This window comes from Telopea speciosissima, chromosome 6 (assembly GCF_018873765.1).
Source record: "Telopea speciosissima isolate NSW1024214 ecotype Mountain lineage chromosome 6, Tspe_v1, whole genome shotgun sequence".
In the NCBI taxonomy this organism is placed as follows: domain Eukaryota; kingdom Viridiplantae; phylum Streptophyta; class Magnoliopsida; order Proteales; family Proteaceae; genus Telopea; species Telopea speciosissima.
Genome location: NC_057921.1, coordinates 32,536,321 through 32,557,072, shown reverse-complemented (window position 1 = coordinate 32,557,072; position 20,752 = coordinate 32,536,321). Strand labels below are relative to the sequence as shown.

At 40.8% G+C, this 20,752-nt stretch overlaps 1 protein-coding gene across 1 annotated transcript; it reads left to right on the top strand.

Annotated features, from left to right (window-relative positions):
* The first annotated feature begins 14,121 nt into the window (after window positions 1–14,121).
* LOC122664794 (serine/threonine-protein kinase 16-like) lies at window positions 14,122–19,953 on the top strand. The gene is made up of 3 exons (XM_043860772.1): window positions 14,122–14,297; window positions 17,428–17,552; window positions 19,461–19,953. Exons 1-3 carry the CDS (start codon window positions 14,133–14,135, stop codon window positions 19,681–19,683), a joined length of 513 nt encoding a protein of 170 aa, XP_043716707.1. The 5' UTR covers window positions 14,122–14,132; the 3' UTR covers window positions 19,684–19,953.
* Window positions 19,954–20,752: the final 799 nt, after the last annotated feature.

The window sequence follows — 20,752 nt, the reverse complement described above, 5'->3', positions numbered from 1 at the left end:
GTTTTAAGAAGAAAATTCAGAAATCGAAGAAGAAATCAGAGGAAAGAAGAAATCGAAGAAATCAAGAGGAAAGAAGAGGAGAAGAAATCAGAAGAAATCGAAAGAAATTGAAGAGGAAAGAAGAAATCGAAGAGGAAGAAGAAATCAAGCAGAAGAAGAAATCAAGAGGAAAGAGAGTCGGAAGAAGAAATCAAGGCATGCGAGGTCCATGCAGCCTCCCCGGGGCGACGCCATGATACGCAGAGGGAAAGTTGGGGATATTACAAACTCCATCAAGGCGCCCGCTTCTACTGAGCCAAACTATCTAATGTGGGAGACTGAGAACTCCACTGTTATGACTTGGCTGATATTCTCCATGAAGCCTGAGATAGGAAGGAGATTTATGAGTAAAGAAACTACGAAGGATTTTTGGGACAGTGCCTCCAAAGTTTTGATAGGGTTGGTGATTCAGCAAAGGTGTATCAAATCCTCCAAAAACTCATCCATATGAAACAAGTTGATTGAAGCATATCTAACTACTATAAAACTGTTATTAGCTTGTGGGAGGAATATGATCACTACGGCAATCTCCAGCTGTCCAATTCTGAAGATGAGGCCAAGGTCTACAGAAAACAAGAAAAAGAAAGGATTCTTATTCTACTTGGTGGTTTTAACCCAGAGTATGAGCCTCTTAGCTTGCAGATCCTAGGGAGATACCTCCTTCAATCACTGGATGAAGTGTGTAGCTACTTGCAAAGTGAGGAAACTAGATGAGGATCCATGGACACTGCACCCTCATTGGAGAGATCTGCTCTTGTTTCTAGTTCCCACCGAGACTGGAGAGGTGGCGGAAGAGGCCAAGGGCCAAACCGTGGAGATCACCGAGACAGATTCAAATGTGATCATTGTGGAAAGCTAGGACACACTAAAGACAGGTATTGGGCCCTTCATGGGCAGCCTCCTAGTGTGGGTGGTGGATCATCTGGTACCCGGGGTGGTAGGACAGGGGGAGTTAGAGCCCACTCTGTGACAGCTGATACTGAGTCACCTGGATCACAGACTGATCCTGATTCTCTCTCTAGAGAGGATATTGCAGCACTACGACGGGTGATGTCCTGACTTGGCCATTCTTCTATTGCTCCTGCAACGTCAGATTCAGCCTCAGCCTTGCAGGCCTCTACATCTGCCCCCTCCACTGCTCCTACTTGGGTCGTTGACTCTGGTGCCACAGATCATTATGATTGGTATGTCTCAGTGTTATGACTCTTATTCTATTTGCTCCGGTAAAGATAAGGTTAGAGGTACCGATGGTTCTCTTTTCTCTATCTTTAGTAAGGGCACTGTTCGAGACACTTCTTCCCTTTCTCTTGATTTCGTCCTTCATGTTCCCAATTTTGCCACTAACCTGTTATCTGTTAGTCATTTAACCAAGTCCTTGAACTGTTGTGTCACTTTCTTTCCTTCTCATTGTCTCTTCCAGGATTTGGTGACGAAGATGGTTATTGGCAGTGGACGTGAGGAGAAAGGACTCTACCTTCTTGAGCCCCAGTCACCTATTTTGCATGTTTTGCCTGTTGCTCAGTCCTATGTTTGTGGCCAGGCTGACAGGAGTACTATGGATTCTATGATGCTTTGGCATCAACATTCAGGCCACCCATCTTTTATTGTTATGAGGAAACAATTGCCTCACTTGTTTACTTCTTTTTCTTCTTCTCATGTTTTTCAGTGTGAACCATGTATTTTTGCTAAATATTGTCGCACCTCTTATTCCTATCATGTTAATAGATCCACTGTTCCTTTTCATATTGTGCATTCTGATGTTTGGGAACCCGCTCCCACTACCTTTTTATCTGGATACCGTTATTTTGTTTCATTTGTTGATGACTATACTCGAACCACTTGGACCTTTTTAATGAAACAAAAGAGTGATGTTTATGATGGTTTCAAGAATTTCTATCAGTTAATTTTTACTCAATTTGGTACCCGCATCCAGATAGTTCATTCAGATAAAGGGGGGGGGGAGTACATGTATAGGGGGCTCCAACGGCTTTTTATTGATAATGGTATTATCCACCAAATTGCATGAGTTGATACACCTCAACAGAATGGAGTGTCTAAACGAAAAAACCGCCATCTGTTGGAGGTCACTTGGAGTCTTCTTTTTGGCATGCATGTTCCCAAGATTTTTTTGGTTGATCCTCTCCTTATTGCTGCCATTCTTATCAATAGGATGCCAACTCTGCTTCTTGGCTCCGAGTCCCCTCTGGGAACTCTTCTTTCTCAGACATCTGCCTTTCCTCTTCCTTCCAAGGTATTTGGGTGTGTCTGCTATGTCCAGGTCAATAAATTAGCTAGGACTAAGCTTGATCCCAGGCCCTTAAATGCCTTTTCCTTGGTTATTCTTCTTCTACCAAAGGGTATAAGTGCTATCATCCCGCTTCCCGAAGGCGCTTTCTCTCCAAAGATGTCACCTTCTTTGAGTCTATACCCTTTTTCACTCCTCATCAGCATCCTCTTCAGGGGGAGAATAGTTGGAATGAAGAGGATGTTGATATCCCTTTCCTCCTACCTTTGCCTACTTTCCCATTTCTGTTTGATATTGGGAAACCTAAGAAGGGGTTGTTATTGATGTTAGTGATCATGGGGCTGTTGTTGAAAGTGGTTTTGGTAATGGGAAAGATTACCACATTCAGTACAAAAAAGGTGAATGCTTGAAGAGTAAAGGGAAGAAGACCTGCTAAGAGCCCTCTTTGGAGCCACATCCTGAGCTCCATCCTCCTCAGTCAGGTGATCTTCCTTCTGATTTAGAGCTTGCACTAATCCTATTGCCCAGTTTGTTTCCTATGATGTTATCTCCCCTACAGGTCTTGCCTTTACCATTGCTCTCTTATCTGCTACCATTCCCAAGAACCTTACTGAGGCTCTATCTGACCCAAAATGGAAGAAGGCCATGTCAGAGGAAATTATGGCTCTTGAGAAGAATGGTACATGGACTCTTGTTGATCTCCCTAGGGAGAGAGTTCCAGTTAGATGCAGGTGGGTCTATACAATTAAGTACCGATCAGATGGTACAGTGGACAGATATAAGGCTTGGTTGGTAGCCAAAGGGTATAGTCAAGTTTATGGCATTGATTATCAAGGGACTTTCGCTCCCGTGGCCAAGCACAACTCAATCAGAGTCCTCCTATCAGTGTGGCAGCCAACAACGAATAGCCATTATATCAATTAGATGTGAAGAATGCTTTTCTTCATGGTGATCTGTAAGAGGAGGTGTATATGCAGCCTCCACCTAGCTTCAAGTCTCCTTCAGCCGAAGGGAAGGTGTGCCTCCTCAAGAGGGCACTTTATGGTCTCAAACAGTCTCCCAAAGCTTGGTTTGAGAGGTTTCAAACAGGCTATTCTAAAGAACGGATATTCCCAGAGTCAGGCTGACCACACCTTGTTTATCCGGAGAGGAAATGGTACAATCACTGCTCTAATTGTTTATGTTGATGATATTTTTATAATTGGGAGTGACAAAGATGAGATAAAGAGGTTAAAATCTTACCTGGCCAAACAATTTGAAATAAAGGATCTTGGATTCTTGAAGTATTTCTTCGGGATTGAAGTATCAAGGTCAAAGAAGGGCCTCAATATTTACCAGCGGAAGTTTGTTCTGGACCTATTGAAAGAGACTGGAATGTTGGGGTGTAAACCAGCCAACTCGCTAATTGATCAGAATCACGAACTTAGTAAAGACTGTGGTTCTCCTCTTGTAGATGCAAGAAAATACCAGAGGTTGGTTGGGAAATTGATCTATCTCTCCTTGACACGGCCAGACATCAGTTATGCAGTTGGAGTGGCGAGTCAGCTCATGCATGCTCCCAAAAGTGGACACCTAAATGTTGTCTATTGCATTATCAGGTAGTACAGGTACTTGAAATCCTCTCTAGGAAAAGGCCTTCTATATGCTAGACATAGTCACTTGAGGATAGAGGGCTACACTGATGCAGATTGATTGGGCTGGTTCTATTTCTGACAGGCGATCTACATCTGGTTATTGTACCCTTGTGGGTGGTAATCTTGTTACATAGAGAAGTAAGAAACAACCAGTTGTTGCTAGATCCAGCGTGGAGGCTGAATTTAGAGCCATGGTTCATTGGATGTGTGAACTCATTTGGTTGGGGAGATTGGTTCAAGAATTGGGGTTCGACTATGAGGGACCCATGTGACTCTATTGAGACAACAAGGCTGCTATAAGTATTGCTCATAACCCCGTGCAACATGACCGAACAAAGCACATTGAAGTTGATAGGCACTTCATCAAAAAGAAGCTGGATTCAGGCTGCATTTGTTCTCCATTTGCGAGATTTTCACCAAGGGTCTCATTCCTAACCAGTTCAGTACTCTTCTATGCAATCTAGGAATGTATGACATTTATTCTCCAGCTTAAGGGGGAGTGTTAGAGTTTATGTGTTAGGGGTATATTTGTTTATGTTTCTATTTTAAGTCATAGAGTTGTAATTTTACCTTTCTATTTTCTTTTTATCTTTTACCTCTCTAGGGAGGCCCTTGTAATTCCTAAAGAATTATTAGTAAAGTAAATAGGAGTTAGGAGACTTCTCTCCCTAACTCACGATTTCCCTCTCATCTCTTCGCCTTCTCTTCTTCTACTTCTGTCTCTTATCCAAACCCTCACATCTCCTAATCAGTCCATATCTAATTTGCAATTGTGGAGACTATCGAAAACACTGTTGTGTCAGTTGGAAATAATGTAGAGATCAAATCAAGGGGAGAGAAGAGAAGAGAGGAGAGGTTAGAGGTGAGAAAGGGAGGAAGAAGAAGAAGAAGAAGAAGAAGATAGCAACCGAATGGTAAGAGAGCTGTTTCCTCTTCCCTATTTGATTCACTGATATGAAAATAGTAAATTACAACCATCTCCCTAGGGAGGTAAAAGGTAAAACAAGGAAATACAACATAAGTAAATAAGACACTAGACTAATGCCCAAACTACCTTTATTACATAAACTCTAACACTCCCCTTCAAGCTGGAGAATAAATGTCATACATTCCCAGCTTGCATAACAGGGTACTGAACTGATGAGGGATGAGCCCCTTGGTAAAGATGTCTGCTAACTGACCGCCTGTCTTAACAAAAGGAGTACAAATGTATCCTGAGTCAATTTTCTCCTTGATGAAATGGCGGTCCACTTCAATGTGCTTTGTTCTGTCAAGTTGCACAGTGTGCTATGCTAATGGCAGCCTTGTTATCACAATAGAGTCTCATAGGTGCCTCAGTATCAAATCCCAACTCTTGGACCAGCTGTCTCAACCATAGAAGTTTACATACTCCATGAGCCATAGCTCTAAATTCTGCCTCTGCACTTGATCGAGCCACAACTAGTTGCTGTTTACTCCTCCATGTGACCATATTACCCCCCACAAAAGTAATATAGCCAGATGTAGATCATCTGTCAGAAACTGAACCAGCCCAATCAACTTTAGTGCAGCCTTCAATTCTCAAATGATTGTTCTTGGCATATAGGAGACCTTTTCCTGAAGAGGACTTCAAGTATCTGAGGATCCGGTAAAACAGCATCCAGGTGCCCACTCTTTGGGGGCATGCATAAACTGACTCATCGCCCCAACTGCATAGGTGATATTTGGGTGAGTCAAAGAGAGATAGATCAATTTCCCTACAAGCCTCTAGTATTTCCCTGCATCAACAAGGGAAGGTCCACAGTCTTCTCCTAGCTTATGATTCTGATCAATAGGAGAGTTTGTTGGTTTGCAACCCAACATCCCTGTCTCTTTCAACAAGTCTAGGACAAACTTCCTTTGACATATTTATTCCCTTCTTAGACCTTGACATTTCAATACCCAAGAAGTACTTTAAGGGACCCAAATCTTTAATCTCAAATTGTTGAGCCAAGTAGGTCTTCAGCCTAGCTATCTCAGCCGTGTCATTTCTAGTTACTACAATATCATCAATATAGACATAAGGGCTGTGATGGTACTATTACCTCGCCGGGTAAATAAAGTGTGGTCAGCTTGGCTCTGGGAATACCATTTTTCAAAATGGCCTGTCTAAACCTCTCAAACCAAGCCTTCGGGGACTGATTGAGACCATATAGTGCCTTCTTGAGCAGGCACACTTTCTCTTCAGTTGAGGGACACTTGAAGCCAGGTGGAGTCTGCATGTTCACTTCCTGTTCTAGATCACCATGGAGGAAAGCGTTCTTCACATCCAACTGATACAATGGCCAATATTTATAAACTGCCAAAGATAAAAGAACTCTTATTGAGTTGTGTTGTGCCATAGAAGCAAATGTCTCCTGATAATCGATCTCATACACCTGACTGCAGCCTTAGCCACCAACTGGGCCTTGTATCTCTCAACCGTACCATTTGATCCGTACTTGACTGTGTAGACCCATCTGCATCCAACTGGAACTCTCCCCCTGGGAAGATCAACCAGTTTCCAAATACAGTTCTTCTCAAGGGCCATCACTTCCTCAGACATGGTTTGCTTCCACTTTGGTCAGACATGGCCTCAGTGACATTTTTTGGTATGGAAATAGAAGAGAGGGCAGCAGTGAAGGCAACACCTGTAGGAGAGAGAGCATCATAGGAAACAAACTGGGCTACGGGATTAGTGCTAGCTCCCTTTCCTTTTCTAGTAGCAATGGGAAGGTCTAAATCAGAAGGAAGAGAAGAGATGTTACCTAACTGAGGAGGATTATCTCAGGATGTGGATTCAAAGAGGGCTGTTGGCAGGTCTTCTGTCCTTTACTCTTCAAGCATTTACCTTTTTGTATTGAATGTGGTAACCTTTCTCATTACCAGAACCATTTCAACAACAACCCCTTCTTTTTCATTGCTAGCATCAACACTTTTATCATTGCTAGCATCAACACCGGAATGAGTATCAGTATCAACAACAGCCCCTCTTTTGTGTTTCCCAATATTAAACAAAAATGGAGAAGTAGGCAAAGGTGGGAGGAAAGGGATGGAGACAGCCTCTTCATTTCCATTATTCTCCCCCTGAAGAGGATGTTGAGAAGAAGCAAAGAACGGTATAGATTCAAAGAAAGTAACATCGTTTGAGAAAAGTCGCCTTCGAGAAGAGGGGTGATAGCACTTATACCCCTTGGTAGAGGAGGAATATCCAAGAAAAATACATTTGAGTGCCTTGGGGTCAAGCTTAGACCGAGCACATTTGTTGACATGGACATAGCAAACACACCCAAACACCTTAGGAGGAAGAGAGAAAGCAGAAGTCTGAGGAGACAACAAGTCTAAAGGGGATTTGAAGCCCAGAAGTTCAGTAGGCATGCGAGTGATTAAAAAGGAAGCAGTAACAAGGTTTCAGACCAAAAATTTTTTGGAACATGCATGCCAAATAGGAAACTTTTAATGACTTCCAACAAATGGCGATTTTTCCTTTCAGCCACCCCATTCTGTTGAGGGGTGTCCACACAAGCAACTTGATGGATAATGCCTTTATCAGTTAAAAACTGTTGAAGCCCCTCATACATATACACCCCTCTTTATCAAAACGAACAATTTGAATGCCAGTACGAAACTGGTTATAAATGAGCTAATAAAAAATTTTAAAGGCATCATAGACCTTACTTTTTTGTTTCATAAAAAAGGTCCAAGTTGCCCTGGAATAGTCATCAACAAAGGAAACAAAATAGCGATAGCCAAATAAAGAAGTATAGTGGGAGAAGGCCTCCAAACATCAGAGTACACAATATGGGAGGGAATAGTGGATCTCTTACCCGGATAAGGATAAGGAGAACGCCAATGTTTGGCAAACAAACAAGGTTTGCACTGAAACACATGGGAAGAAGGAATGGAAGAAAAAAGTAGGGGAATTTTGTCCTCTTAACCCTAAAAGAAGGGTGACCCAAACATTGATGCCACAACATCACAGAGTCAATAGTACTATTGTCATTATGCCCACATGCGTAGGATTGAGTAGTAGGTAAAGTCTCTTTTCCTCACGTCCTTTGCCAATTTCCTTCTTTGTCACCAAATCCTGAAAAACACAATGAGATGGAAAAAAAAGTGACAGAACAATTTAAGGATTTGGTTAGGTGGCTCACAGTTAAGAGGTTAGTATGAAACTGAGGAACATGAAGAACAGAGTAAAGGGAGATAGAAGAAGTGACACGAACACTACCTGTAGTAGAAATAGAGGAAAGGGAACCCTCAACAACTCTAACCTTTTCTTTACCAGAACAAATAGAGTAGGAGTCATAACACTGAGAAGTGTTGGTCATATGGTCAGTGGCTCCAGAGTCAATAACCCATGTAGATCCCTTAGGTGTAACCTCAGTCATCAAGGAGCATGCTCTAGCTCCCCCTCTCCTGCTGTCATGCATGCCAGAGGGACAGCCATAAAGTATCCAACATCTCTCTCAGGTGTGTCCAGCTTTCCCACAGTTGTCACAGCTGAATCTATCCCTGTCATTCCCTTTGGGTGGAACCGGGCCTCTTCTTCCAACAGCTGACATAATGTAGGAATACACGGAAAAAATAAACTCAATGGAGAGTACACACTCTACCCCAACAGAGACAATTCTTCTCAGGAAAGATTTCTCCAAATAACCCCTGTCGATTCACTGATCTGAGACAGGCTAAATAAACACACTTACAAGATGGGGAAAACACCCAAAGTCAAAGAAATTCAACATCGCCATATTCTTTAAAGTATAGCTTCATCACACTGCCACTAGATAAAAGGAAAATCCAGTAAGGAAGGAAAGCAGTTCCAGATTTGAACTCCACTCAAATAAACTCTTCGAATGGTAGCAACAGCTTAAAACAACTCAAGGTTCCATATGAGACATTTCGCAACCATTTCATAACTGGAAAGCATCATATATTGCATTCCAGATGGGGAGTACACTCTACCCAAAGAAACAAACCAGCACGCAATGAACAATAGTTTCTTGAAGAAAACCAAATCACAAGCTAATACACCACCTTTTGCACCTTAGCCTCATTCCACAACAACCAGCAATACTCAAATAATTCAACTCTTCAATCAACAACAACTATTCAACACACCACAAGCCATTTTTTATGAAATAGAGAAGCAAACCAGAATCTGGCGGTACCTGTAGGGCTGTAAGAGAATGGACTATGCTCTCATACTGTTTCACTTCACCAACCCAGACCCTAGGGGGTTGAAAGAGGACCCCTGTGGGTGATTCTAACTGGCCTGGTTTCAATGCAAATGATAGTGTGAGGAGGGAGAATCGAAAGCAAGAAGGAAGGAGCTGGCGGTAAAGTTGTCTAGGGCTTCTTGTTCTTCAATCGAGCTTCACAGCTCCAAATCTTCATCCATTATGGCTTGTAGTTCATGATAGAACTCCAATATATCCTCTAAGAGTATTATCTTACATGGTGTTGAGATGTGTTACCCGATATTATAAGGGTATTTTTGGTATTTTATTTATGCTTTATTTATGTACTTTTGAACAAGGGTAGAATTGTAATTTGGGCTGTGACACTGTTCACGTGAACAGTATCGTGAACAGTGTCATAAACAGTGTTTCCTTTGTAATCTCTTTTATTATTATTATTATAAATAGAGAGCTTGACTAATCTCATTGATCATTCAAGCCATTCACGAAATTCCTGTTTTGTTAACATGGCATCAGAGCCAAATACACTCTAATCTACGTTTTCAAAACCCACCTCCCTCCCTTCGATTTTTTTTCTCCTTCCCTCCATCGAGCTTCTTCCCTTCTTCTTTTTTCCTTTCTTTTGGTTCTTCTTCTCCCATTAGGGCAGCACTACTGAGGTGATCGTAATGATCTAGCTGCTGCCCCCAACATACCTCCTTTTTTCTCCCTTTTTTTTGTTTTTTTTTTTGGATCGAGTGGAGCTAATGAACTGTCTGCGATTTGAAGATTCCTATTTTTTTTGGAGATCAAGCCTCTACATCTGTTTCAGCTGCATCTTCTATTGTGGGATCTTTATTTGATATTGTTCTCAGCCCCTATTCGCTTCATCAGATTGGTTGAAGACCCCAGTCCCTTATCGATCTCTCTTCTCAGGGTTTTAAAACGACATTAATCGATCTTGGGGTTGGGCTACTGGTTCCTGCTGCATCTGATTGGCACCCTTACTGCCTTCATTCAACATCATTCCCAGCCTACATATCTGAGATTTTTTGCTCCAATACAGCCATCTTCTATTGGGGGTCGATTCCAGAATTTTTTTGGATATTTTTTGGCTGTTTGCTGCTTCATTGAAGATTGGTTACCTGCTGCAATGACTGGTTCAGATTCTTCTTCGGCCTCTTCTGGCATTGATGGCCAGCCCCAGACTGATTTTCTTCCCCTTGCTGCCCCAATCAAACTTGATGGCTCTAACTACCTGAAGTGGTCTCGGTCTACCTATTTGACAGTAGCTGGCCGTGGCCTCACTAGCCATCTTCTTGGGACAACAACTAAACCAGTGGAAGAGGGTTCTCAGCTCAACAAGTGGTTATCTAATGATGCGATGGTGATGTCCTACTTGATCCATTCTATGCAAGGGGATATATCAGACAATTTTCTTCTACTGGACACAGCCCATACTATCAGGAATGGTGCCAAAGAGACTTATGGTCGCACGGGGAATGATGCACAAGTCTATGAGATTAGAAAGAAGACTAATGCCACTACCCAACAAGAGCTCTCTGTCTCCAAATACTATGCTACCCTCAAGAACATGTGGCAGCAATTGGATCATTACTCCGACTATCAGCCCTCTACTGCTACTGATCTGGCTGCCTATCTCAAACACGTTGACAAAATACGTGTCTATGATTTTTTGGCTGGACTAAATATGGAGTTTGATCGTATTCGGGTGCAAGTACTTGGGCAGTCCCCTTTTCCATCCCTAGAGCAGGCCTTTGCCTTGGTTCACAATGAGGAATCTCGTCGGGCTGCTATGCTGCATTCCTCTACTGTTGATCGATCCACCTTGCAAGTTGCTTCCAGTACTCCTTCTCTTACCACTCCTGATGGTGGTACTGCTGTCCCTAAAGGTCCTGTCAAGTGTGAACACTGCAACAGGCTCTATCATACTAAGGCTCAATGCTGGAAGCTCCATGGGAAGCCTACTGATTTTGAGGAAAAGAAAGCCCGTGGGAAGTTTAAGCCCAAGGCTCATATGGCTGATTCTCCTACTACTGCTGCTGCTGCCCCTTCATCCCTTCATCTGACATTGGGCTTACTCGGGATGAGCTCCTAGCTTTCCGTCGCATGCTACAGGCCTCTTCCGTTGCCTCCACTACGGCATCTGCACCTACTGCCCCTCCTGGTTCTAATTTTGCCTCAGGTACTCCAGTCAGTAGTCTGTGTGCATCGGCTATATCCAGTCCTTGGATTATAGATTCCGGTGCCACTGACCACATGATTGGCTCCTCCCATGTATTTCATCTTTATTCTCCATCTTCTGGCAAAGACAGTGTTTGAGTAGCTAATGGTTCCCTTTCTCCTATTAATGGGAAGGGTTCCATATGCTGCTCACCTACCCTTTCATTAAAATCTGTTTTGCATGTTTCGTTCTTTTCTACCAACATTCTCTCTATTAGTAGTCTAACTAGAGATCTGAACTGCAAACTGACTTTTTTCCCTTCTCATTGTGTCATACAGGATCTGGAGACGGGGCGCACGATTGGGGGTGGTAAGATGCAGGGTGGTCTCTACTTACTTGACCAGGGTCAACCTTTTACTTTGCATTCGGCTTCCTCTACAGCTCATCATTTACAGTCCAACTCGTCCCCTGACCTTCATCTCTGGCACTGTCGGCTTGGTCATCCATCCCTTAGTACTTTGTCTCTTTTGTTTCCGCGCTTGATTAAGCATTGTAATAGGAATGAGTTTTTATGTGAGGCTTGTGTTTTGGCCAAACAGACTCGTTCCAGTTATTCTTCATTAAATAAAAGAAGTGAGACTCCTTTTGCTTTGGTTCATTCTGATGTGTGGGGCCCTGCCTGCTGTACTTCCCTTTCTGGTCATCGATGGTTTGTCTCGTTTATTGATTGTTATACTCGTGCCACTTGGGTGTACATGATGAGCCATAAAAATGAGGTCTTCTGCTGTTTTCAGTTATTTCATCGTATGGTTCAGACCCAATTCAATACCACCTTGCGCATTTTACGCAGTGATAATGACAGAGAGTACATGGAGGGTCAGTTTCAACTTTATTTGGCTGCACATGGTATTGTCCATCAGACCAGCTGTGTTGACACACCTGCCCAGAATGGGGTTGCTGGAAGGAAAAATAGACATCTCCTTGAGCTAGCCCGGGCCATTATGTTTACACGGCAGGTTCCTTCTCACTACTGGGGTGATGCCATTCTTACCGCTGCTTATCTCATCAATCGTGTGCCTACCCGTGTCCTTGATGGTCATTTCCCCGTTGATCTCCTCCAGGGTTCCTCCTCATGTGTGGTTTCCCCCAAAGTTTTTGGTTGTGTTTGCTATGTCCGCAATCATCATCCTCATGGTAAATTTGATCCACGGAGCATTCGGTGTATTTTTCTGGGCTATTCTGCGACCCAGAAAGGATACAAGTGTTACCGGATACCTTCACGTCTTACTTTTGTCTCCATGGATATTGTCTTTCATGAGTCCTTGTCATATTATTCCCAGACACCTCTTCAGGGGGAGCAGGACTAGGGTTTTGAAGATGTGTCTGCTATTCTTCCTGCTTCTATTCAGGGGGAGCCCTCTGTAACTTCAGCTCCTACAGTGGCTCCTATTCAGGGGGAGCGTAGACCAGTTAGTCAAATCCCTGCTGACAAGGTATATACCCGGGAGCGCACAGGACAAGTTGAGACTACCACCACCATACCACCTCCACAATCGTCTGCACTTGATCCAGATCCAGACCCTGCTACATCATCTGGTAAGGATCCTTCCCTTGACTTACCTATCGCTGTTCGTAAAGGCGTTAGGTCATGCACCCAACACCCCATCTCCAATGTTGTTTCCTATGATGCTTTATCTCCTTCCTATCGTGCATTTGTTTTTTCTCTTTCCTCTGTTTCTATTCCTCAGAAATGGCAGGAGGCGATTGCAAATCCAAAGTGGAAAGCAGCCATGATGGAAGAAATGACGGCTTTACTTAAAAATGAGACATGGGAGCTAGTTATTCTTCCTTCGGGTAAGAAACCAGTTGGGTGCAAATGGGTATTTGTTGTCAAGAAAAAGCCAGATGGAACAGTGGATAGATATAAAGCCAGGCTTGTGGCCAGAGGCTTCACTCAGACTTATGGGATCGACTACCAAGAGACATTTGCCCCTGTTGCGAAGTTGAACACTGTCCGGGTCTTACTGTCTTGTGCTGTCAACTTTGGCTGGGACCTACAGCAGTTGGATGTAAAAAATGCATTTCTTCATGGGGAGTTGGAAGAGGAGGTTTATATGGATGTTCCTCCGAGTTTTTCCTCTGACAAGACCCATGGGAAAGTTTGTAGGCTCAAACGGGCACTCTATGGGTTGAAGCAATCTCCACGGGCATGGTTTGGTAGGTTTCATAAAGCCATGGTCTCCTGTGGATACAAACAGAGTAATGCTGATCACACTCTGTTCATCAAGCGCCTTGGCCCATCTAAGTGTCAACTAGTCACGAAAACGCCAGGCCATTGCATTGGCTTGCCTAAGTGTCATAACGCTATGACTCTAATGAAGTTATAGTATATTGAAGTTACTACTAAAAAACATATTTTCTAGAAGAGTCACCTCAACAGTATTCCCGTGGTTTGAGTATTTATTTGAAACATTGATGCACATGGTTTGACTCCTTACTTGTGTCAGTGGTATTCTTTGACTTGCATTAAGAGTTGCCATGGTATCCCCCACCCAACCTCCACCCCCCAAAAAAAATAAAATTTGCTGTATTTTGAACTTGGACTTCTGATTATTATTATTTTTTTGGGGCTTGTGCTTTCACATTATGTTAATTTCTATATTTTGAACTTGGATTTTTACCCCTTCTTTTTTCTCCCTGGTATTTTTGGTAATATGCTTTTATTATTAATGACATTTTTGTGCCACATTATTTCTAATGCTTTTATTGTGGTAAAATATTGCAAACATGAACTAGAAGCATGTTTAACCAAGAATGGCCTGGTGCTGTAGCTTTGTTTAGGATTGAAGCATATGCACAGTTTCAACCCCCCATATGCACATAATGATGTCAAACCAGGTAATGTACACATCGCAAACAGAAAAGGGCAATCACCTCTTGCCATATTGATGGATTTTGGAAGTGCTCGGCCTGCAAGGAAACAAATCCGCTCTCGTTCAGAGGCACTACAGTTGCAGGTACTATTTATTCTTCTCTCCCAAACTTTCGTGCATCTAGTTTGTTGTTGTGTGCAAGGTTTAAAGTATCGGTATCAGGTATCGTATCGAAACGGCGATTTTAACAGATTTATCATATCGGAGACACGCAAGATAGGCTAAAGATACACATTGAAATGGTCAAGAAACGTCTGAAAATGCTTAGGATGAGCATAAAACACTATAGATAAGTAATATGTAAAATATATTATGTATAAAAAGGAAAATAAAGTATGATGAGACAAACACATTCAATTGATTATGTATAAAGGATGAGGTTTTTTACATGTACTAAACTAATACCAAAAAATGTCATTTTCAGTTTAGGGAAGATTTGGAGTTTAGATGCACACAGCATTGCCAAAAAAAAACCTAATTTAATGCAATCATTCCGCTTGTTTTTCACTAATATAGTGATCCATTGCAAAAATCAACAATAAAAACCAATATTTTAGTAAAAAATTCAAAGTTTTGATAGGTAAATGTTCTTATGCACATTTGGTCTCGATTTTTGCTGCAAGTTGTTTAATCCCCAAATGATGATGAAATCAACACTACTAGAGTCTCTTTTGCCAATAGAATCAAGTTGACTTTGCCAAAAAATTGTTTATAATGCTTTACAGAAACTCTTGGTAAGTGTTTTGCAGTTATGGATCGTGTTCTGTTGTTTATAAGAGACGTATCAAGCTGATTGATAGGTATCGACCATGTCGGGTCAGTATTGACCCGATACAGTCAATACATATTCTTTAGGTACCATATCATATTGGTACCTTCAAGATATGATACGTATCAGTTAGTATCAACGGATACGGTAGGATTCTTAAAACCTTGGTTGTGTGTTGATATACATTGTTGTTGCCCTTACTTAACATCTCAAGCTTTTAGGATAAACAGTTGTAACATGGTATTAGAGTCTCAGGAGGTCTGGCATCGATCCCTTGTAAGTGCAAGGGGTTTGTGTTATGTGTTGTTGTGCCCCTTGGTACCATGTGATGGCACCACCACGTGATGGTGTGCACAACCGTGTGTGTGGTCTTGCACGTGCGGAGGGGGGGGGGGGGAGGGGGTTGTTGTGTGTTGATATACGTTTGTTGCCCTCACTTAACAGCTCAAACTTCTAGGATAAACGTTTTTAACATAGTTCAAAAGCTTGCTCTTGCCTACTGTCTACCTTTCTAGTATTTGGTGTGAAGTCCTAATTTCAGCAAAATGTGTTTTTTTTTTTTTTTTTCTCTATACTGTTTTAGAGGTTGGGTATCACTAAAATTAAAATGACAGAGGATATATTGAAGAAAAAAATAAATATGGAGTAAGTTACCAATTTATCATCCTGTGGTTGGTTTTTAATTGTGTTTCGGTAACTTTACAAAATGTTTCATTATAAACCACTGAGAAGTGTTATAAAGGTGTCTATGAGATACTTGTCTGACCAGATAACTTGGCACCCAGTAAGGCTAGTTCATACTTGTGGTATCATAGACCTGTTAGAAAATTATTCCTCTTTTTCCAATTTCAGAGACATATTTGATCAGTCAACATTGTTATTACAATCAATGAGAATATGAATTATCTCCTTTATTTCCTATTTTCTATAAACTTGAATGTATTTATCCATCCTGATTTTATTGCTTGATTTAAGTAGGATTCTTGTTTTGTGCTTTTCTTTTGGCCTTGAGTTCTATCCCCTTACAAGGATACCATAGAATCATTATATTTGTATTTTCCTACTTGAATGTGGCAAAGTCCTGTTTGTAATTTTCTATTTGTGTCAGCATGCATGTCAAAATTTATGGATGCTTCATTCATCTTTATCTATTTTAAAGAGAAAAATAAGAATGAGAGATAGAGAGGAACAGATAGAATCCTTGTGGAGAAGAAGAGACCATTGTATGCTTTGGCATTAACAGTAAATGCAATTATATTCGCACCTTGGTATTACCTATAGATAAAACATGATAATTTATTGGAGAAATTTTTCCTTCACCACATGGGAAGGGTTCAGCCACCATCCTTGGGTCCTAAAACATCCCCTCATATTGGACGAAGTCGATAATACCCTCCCCCTGTAGTGCGATAGCCTCTCCCGCCCATCCGAAAGGCGCAGTCAAGGGATTCCCCTTCACCTTGCCTTAAGGAATACTCGCTTCTAAATTTTATACATATACGGACATGGTTGCATATCAAGGTCCTAGATTTCTGCATGTCATCGCCACATATCCATATACTTTTGGCATAGGTATACTCCACCCCTCCCCCCTCCCCTGGGAAAAAACTGCTGTCAGTCTGTCACCTCCTACATATATCATCACAAATTAAAATAAGAAAAGTTATATTTAACCAGATAGAAAAGCTACTGCTAACATTCTCCAAAATTCCTGACTAGGTTAGTCACTAAGTGCTTAATGCTTAATTTTCCTGGTCACTGACCAATAGTCTAGGTGACCGACTAGATTTATGCCCCCTGGGACCACCTAAAAACTTTGAATAAAGCCAATAGTTTTCCAAGTGGGTTGCCTGTAAACCTTATTCTAATGTGTTTAGGGCTGATGTGTTCATGCCAATAGTTGGATAGATGTGGGCTTGCTGAATTCTCTGCATTATAGGGAAGTAGTTTTCTGTCCGGGAGTGTAGCCTACACCAGCATTCCCATGTGTCTATCTCTCTCCTCCTCAAAATAAGAGGGCAGAGGTGTCTTTTCATATGGGGAGGAGAGAGATAGACTCATGGGACTGCTGGTGTAGGCCACACTCCCGGACACAGTTCTTTTTCCCTAAAATTTTATTACCCAACTCAATGAATGGCTAATTATGTATTGGACTTTCCCATGTATAATTTGCAATAGTCAAACCTCTTTTTAATCTCTCTATAGACCCTTTCCAACTTTTTCTAGAAAGTTTACTTGCAACCATTACTTAAAAGTTTTATCCTACCCTGGCACACTCTTTGCTCTGGATTCTGTTGCGTGTGTTCATTTTCAAAGTTTATTTGTTTTTTATTTTTTATGTAGTTAAACTATTCCAGCACAATATGGCAATGCTTGGCATCCTATGTCATTGTATTACATGCTCAAACATGTGTAATGGACGATCTCTTTTGTGTCACTGTGCAGGAATGGGCAGCTGAGCATTGTTCTGCACCATTTCGAGCTCCTGAGTTTTGGGACTGCCCAAGCCATTCAGATATTGATGAGAGAACAGATGTCTGGTCGCTGGGATGTACACTATATGCAATAATGTGAGGCTAATCCTTTTACATTTCTAGCTGAATATCCATTCCCTCCCATAACCCCAGGGTTGAAGTATTGGTATTGTGGTTTTAAATCAGAAAACTACCACATTTGATTAAAATAAAATGTTAAATCAGGATGCCGTTTGCCTACTTTAGAGAATTAGGTTGCTGTGGTTAAAATCCCTATATATCTTTCGCCTTATGTGATTTATTTGAAGAAAAAAAATCAAGTTTAATATTAAAATAAATAAATAAAACATGAAAAATTGTGTTTGTGTACTTGTGCATCCCACCAATCTAAAGTTTTGGATGGAATTCCCGGCTTAGATGAACTGTATTTGACATACAAATGAATTTTTTTTTTAGTCAGAACAGCATGATTGAGAAGGTAAATTGCACTTAAAATTTTAAAATCACATGTATTTTGTATCCATGGCTGAAAAACAGTAAGTGTTGGAACATGTCTTAGGAAATGATACTTTAAACCTCATCTACCACCCCGCAAGTGGAGTCTGCAGGCATTCCAAATTACCACTGATTGGGTGTGAAATTGCAAGCAAGTATTTTAGAACTATTTAATTGGAGTCTTTATCTTCATAGGGGAAAACTAGCCTGTATAGACATGTACATTTCACTCAACCACCCTGACTCATTTTTTTTATAGATCACCAGATCACCCTGACACTGGAAGACCAAGCATGTAAAAATAATCAACTGTTACATGATAATGCAGAGATAAGCTACAAGTACTTGATAAAATTTGTATGAATATCTGGTCTAGTAATTTGATATTCATGGAAGGCCATTCACTTTTTCCCCATTCTCTTTTGATAAGTAAATTCTATATTCATCCCCGAAAAAAAGTAACAATTCTATTAAGCACAAGAGAGGCTAAAAAAGCGTAAGGTAGTACTAGTACTATAGACCTGAAAATAACTTTATAGCCAGCCACGTTTTGGTGAACTCAATAACCAAAACTTTACATTGATCTCAACCTCCGTGAAAAGGAATTATTTCCTATTGATGAAAGAAATGGGCGTGCACAGGAATGGTGTAAGAATACTCTAGGACCAAATCTTTGTTGTGATCATGATCTGATGTTCATTACTGCAGTTTAAATTCCTTCTGACTGCAGCAAAAGAAAAAACTAATGTGCTGTTCCAAGACTGGGTGCTAGCAAACTTCAAGCTAATTTTGATTTGGGATATTTCTATGGTGGAACTTTGTGATGAATCCTGATTCCTGCATCTTCTTAATTTGTCTTGATCAAAGGATCGAAGAACAAGTCTAGTTATGGTGCTTGACCACCTAACCCATTGAGTCAATAGTGTACTTTAGGTGCTTTCTCATTTATATGAGGATTCCTCCAATCCAGTCTCATGAAATTATCTGCTCAAACCAGTACAAATTGAAGAGCCAAGTTAACTGCAATTAGCTTAAAGTTTTTAGAACAAGCTGAGCTTCCTTGTTCTTATGTCATCATCACTCATAACAACAATTTTGTTTTATGTTTTTCACTTTTTCCCCTTTGGTGTATAGACAATGAACCAGTAGAGCATATGAAATGGTGAGTCCTACTTGCATTAGTCTAACAAGGCCACTCATCTTATTGAAATTTGGTTGTCAAACTCTGACCATAATTTGGGTCTTTGACACATGCTGCCATTTATATCTCGATTACTTTACTGTGTAGATGTATTCTCTATCCAACTGTTACTGTATATGCTATTCCTGTTGTAATTTATGCAAAATATTAAAAAAGAAAAAGAGAAAAACTTCTTACATAGATAAACATCTTATATATAGGAAATACTTCCATCTGTGATAGAAACAGGAACAGAATTCAACTTTTGGCTACAAAATTTCAAGTCTTATTACTTTTTTTTTTGTTCCACTTTGTTCATGCCTTTACAGGTATGGGGTGTCACCTTTTGAATATGCAATTGATGAATCTGAAGGAAGCCTACAGTTGGCCATTGTAAATGCGGAGATAAAATGGCCAACTGCTCCAACCCCCTCATATCCCGAACTTCTTCGTAAGTTTGTTACATGGATGCTCCAACCCCAGCCAACCGTCCGACCTCGAATTGATGATATCATTATTCATGTTGATAAGTTGATCTCAAAGTACTCCTGAGCTAGATGTTGGGACACCATATCAATCTGTAGTTTTGAAAGAGAAGAGAAGCAAGCAGCACATCCATCAGTGGATTTGATTGGGTTATTGATGCAAGTTACTGGGCGACTTCTACTGCAGCTACCATATGAAAATTTCATGTGGCCCATGCCAGTTATAACACTTTGTTATCTGTGCTTAGACACCAAATTATAGTTTTATTAGTTACAGTTGAATGTGCATTGATTCAATTTATTTCTTGTGTATCAATACAATCTCTTTCCCTATGCATCACAGTTTTCTCTCAAAGTTTTTTGTGAGTTCAGTTCCAATCAATGCCTGTACGAATTCCATTCTTGATACCGAATGCTTAATCATGTTTTAGTGATCCCCTATTTATTAATACATGCAACAACTTTCTATTCATATTTGTTATAGTACTAACTTATGACAATAATCACTAATTCATTGTTTGCTAAGGAATTTGAGGAAGCTCAAGATGTGTTTATTATTGTTAACAAAATCGAAATATGGAATTGCTTGGATGATCAATGTGATCAGCCTAAGACTTATATTTATAATAAGACAAATAATACTATGAGACAATAATACCACTGCCATAGTCGACATAGCTAGGTAGTGCATATAACAAAATAAAATATCCAAAAAGACCAGAATACCCCCACGGTATTCTGGTGTACATTATTCAACACTCCCCCTTAAGTCTGAGCAAAAATGTCTATCATGCCCAACTTGACAAGATTAGGATGAAATAATTTTTCAGACAATCCCTTGGTGAAGATATCAGCAAGTTGATCAGCAGATGTCACAAAGGCAACACAAAAATCAATCATTCTTCTAACTTTTCCTTGATGAAATGCCTATCCACCTCAACATGCTTGGTATGATCATGCTGTACTGGGTTGTGTGCTATGTTGATTGCAGCCTTGTTGTCATAGTACAACATCATAAGACGACGAATAGGGACACCAAGATCCTATAGTAAACCTTTGAGTCAGAGTAACTCACAAATACCTTGTGCCATAGCTCGAAATTCAACTTCGGCTCTAGAACAAATAATTACATTTTG

Excerpts from the sequence above, each read along its gene's own strand:
- LOC122664794 (XM_043860772.1), top strand. The coding sequence starts at position 14,133 with ATGCACAGTTTCAACCCCCCATATGCACATAATGATGTCAAACCAGGT. Across the intron at positions 14,298-17,427 it reads CAGAGGCACTACAGTTGCAG|GAATGGGCAGCTGAGCATTG; the intron begins GTACTATTTATT and ends GTCACTGTGCAG. Across the intron at positions 17,553-19,460 it reads TGTACACTATATGCAATAAT|GTATGGGGTGTCACCTTTTG; the intron begins GTGAGGCTAATC and ends ATGCCTTTACAG.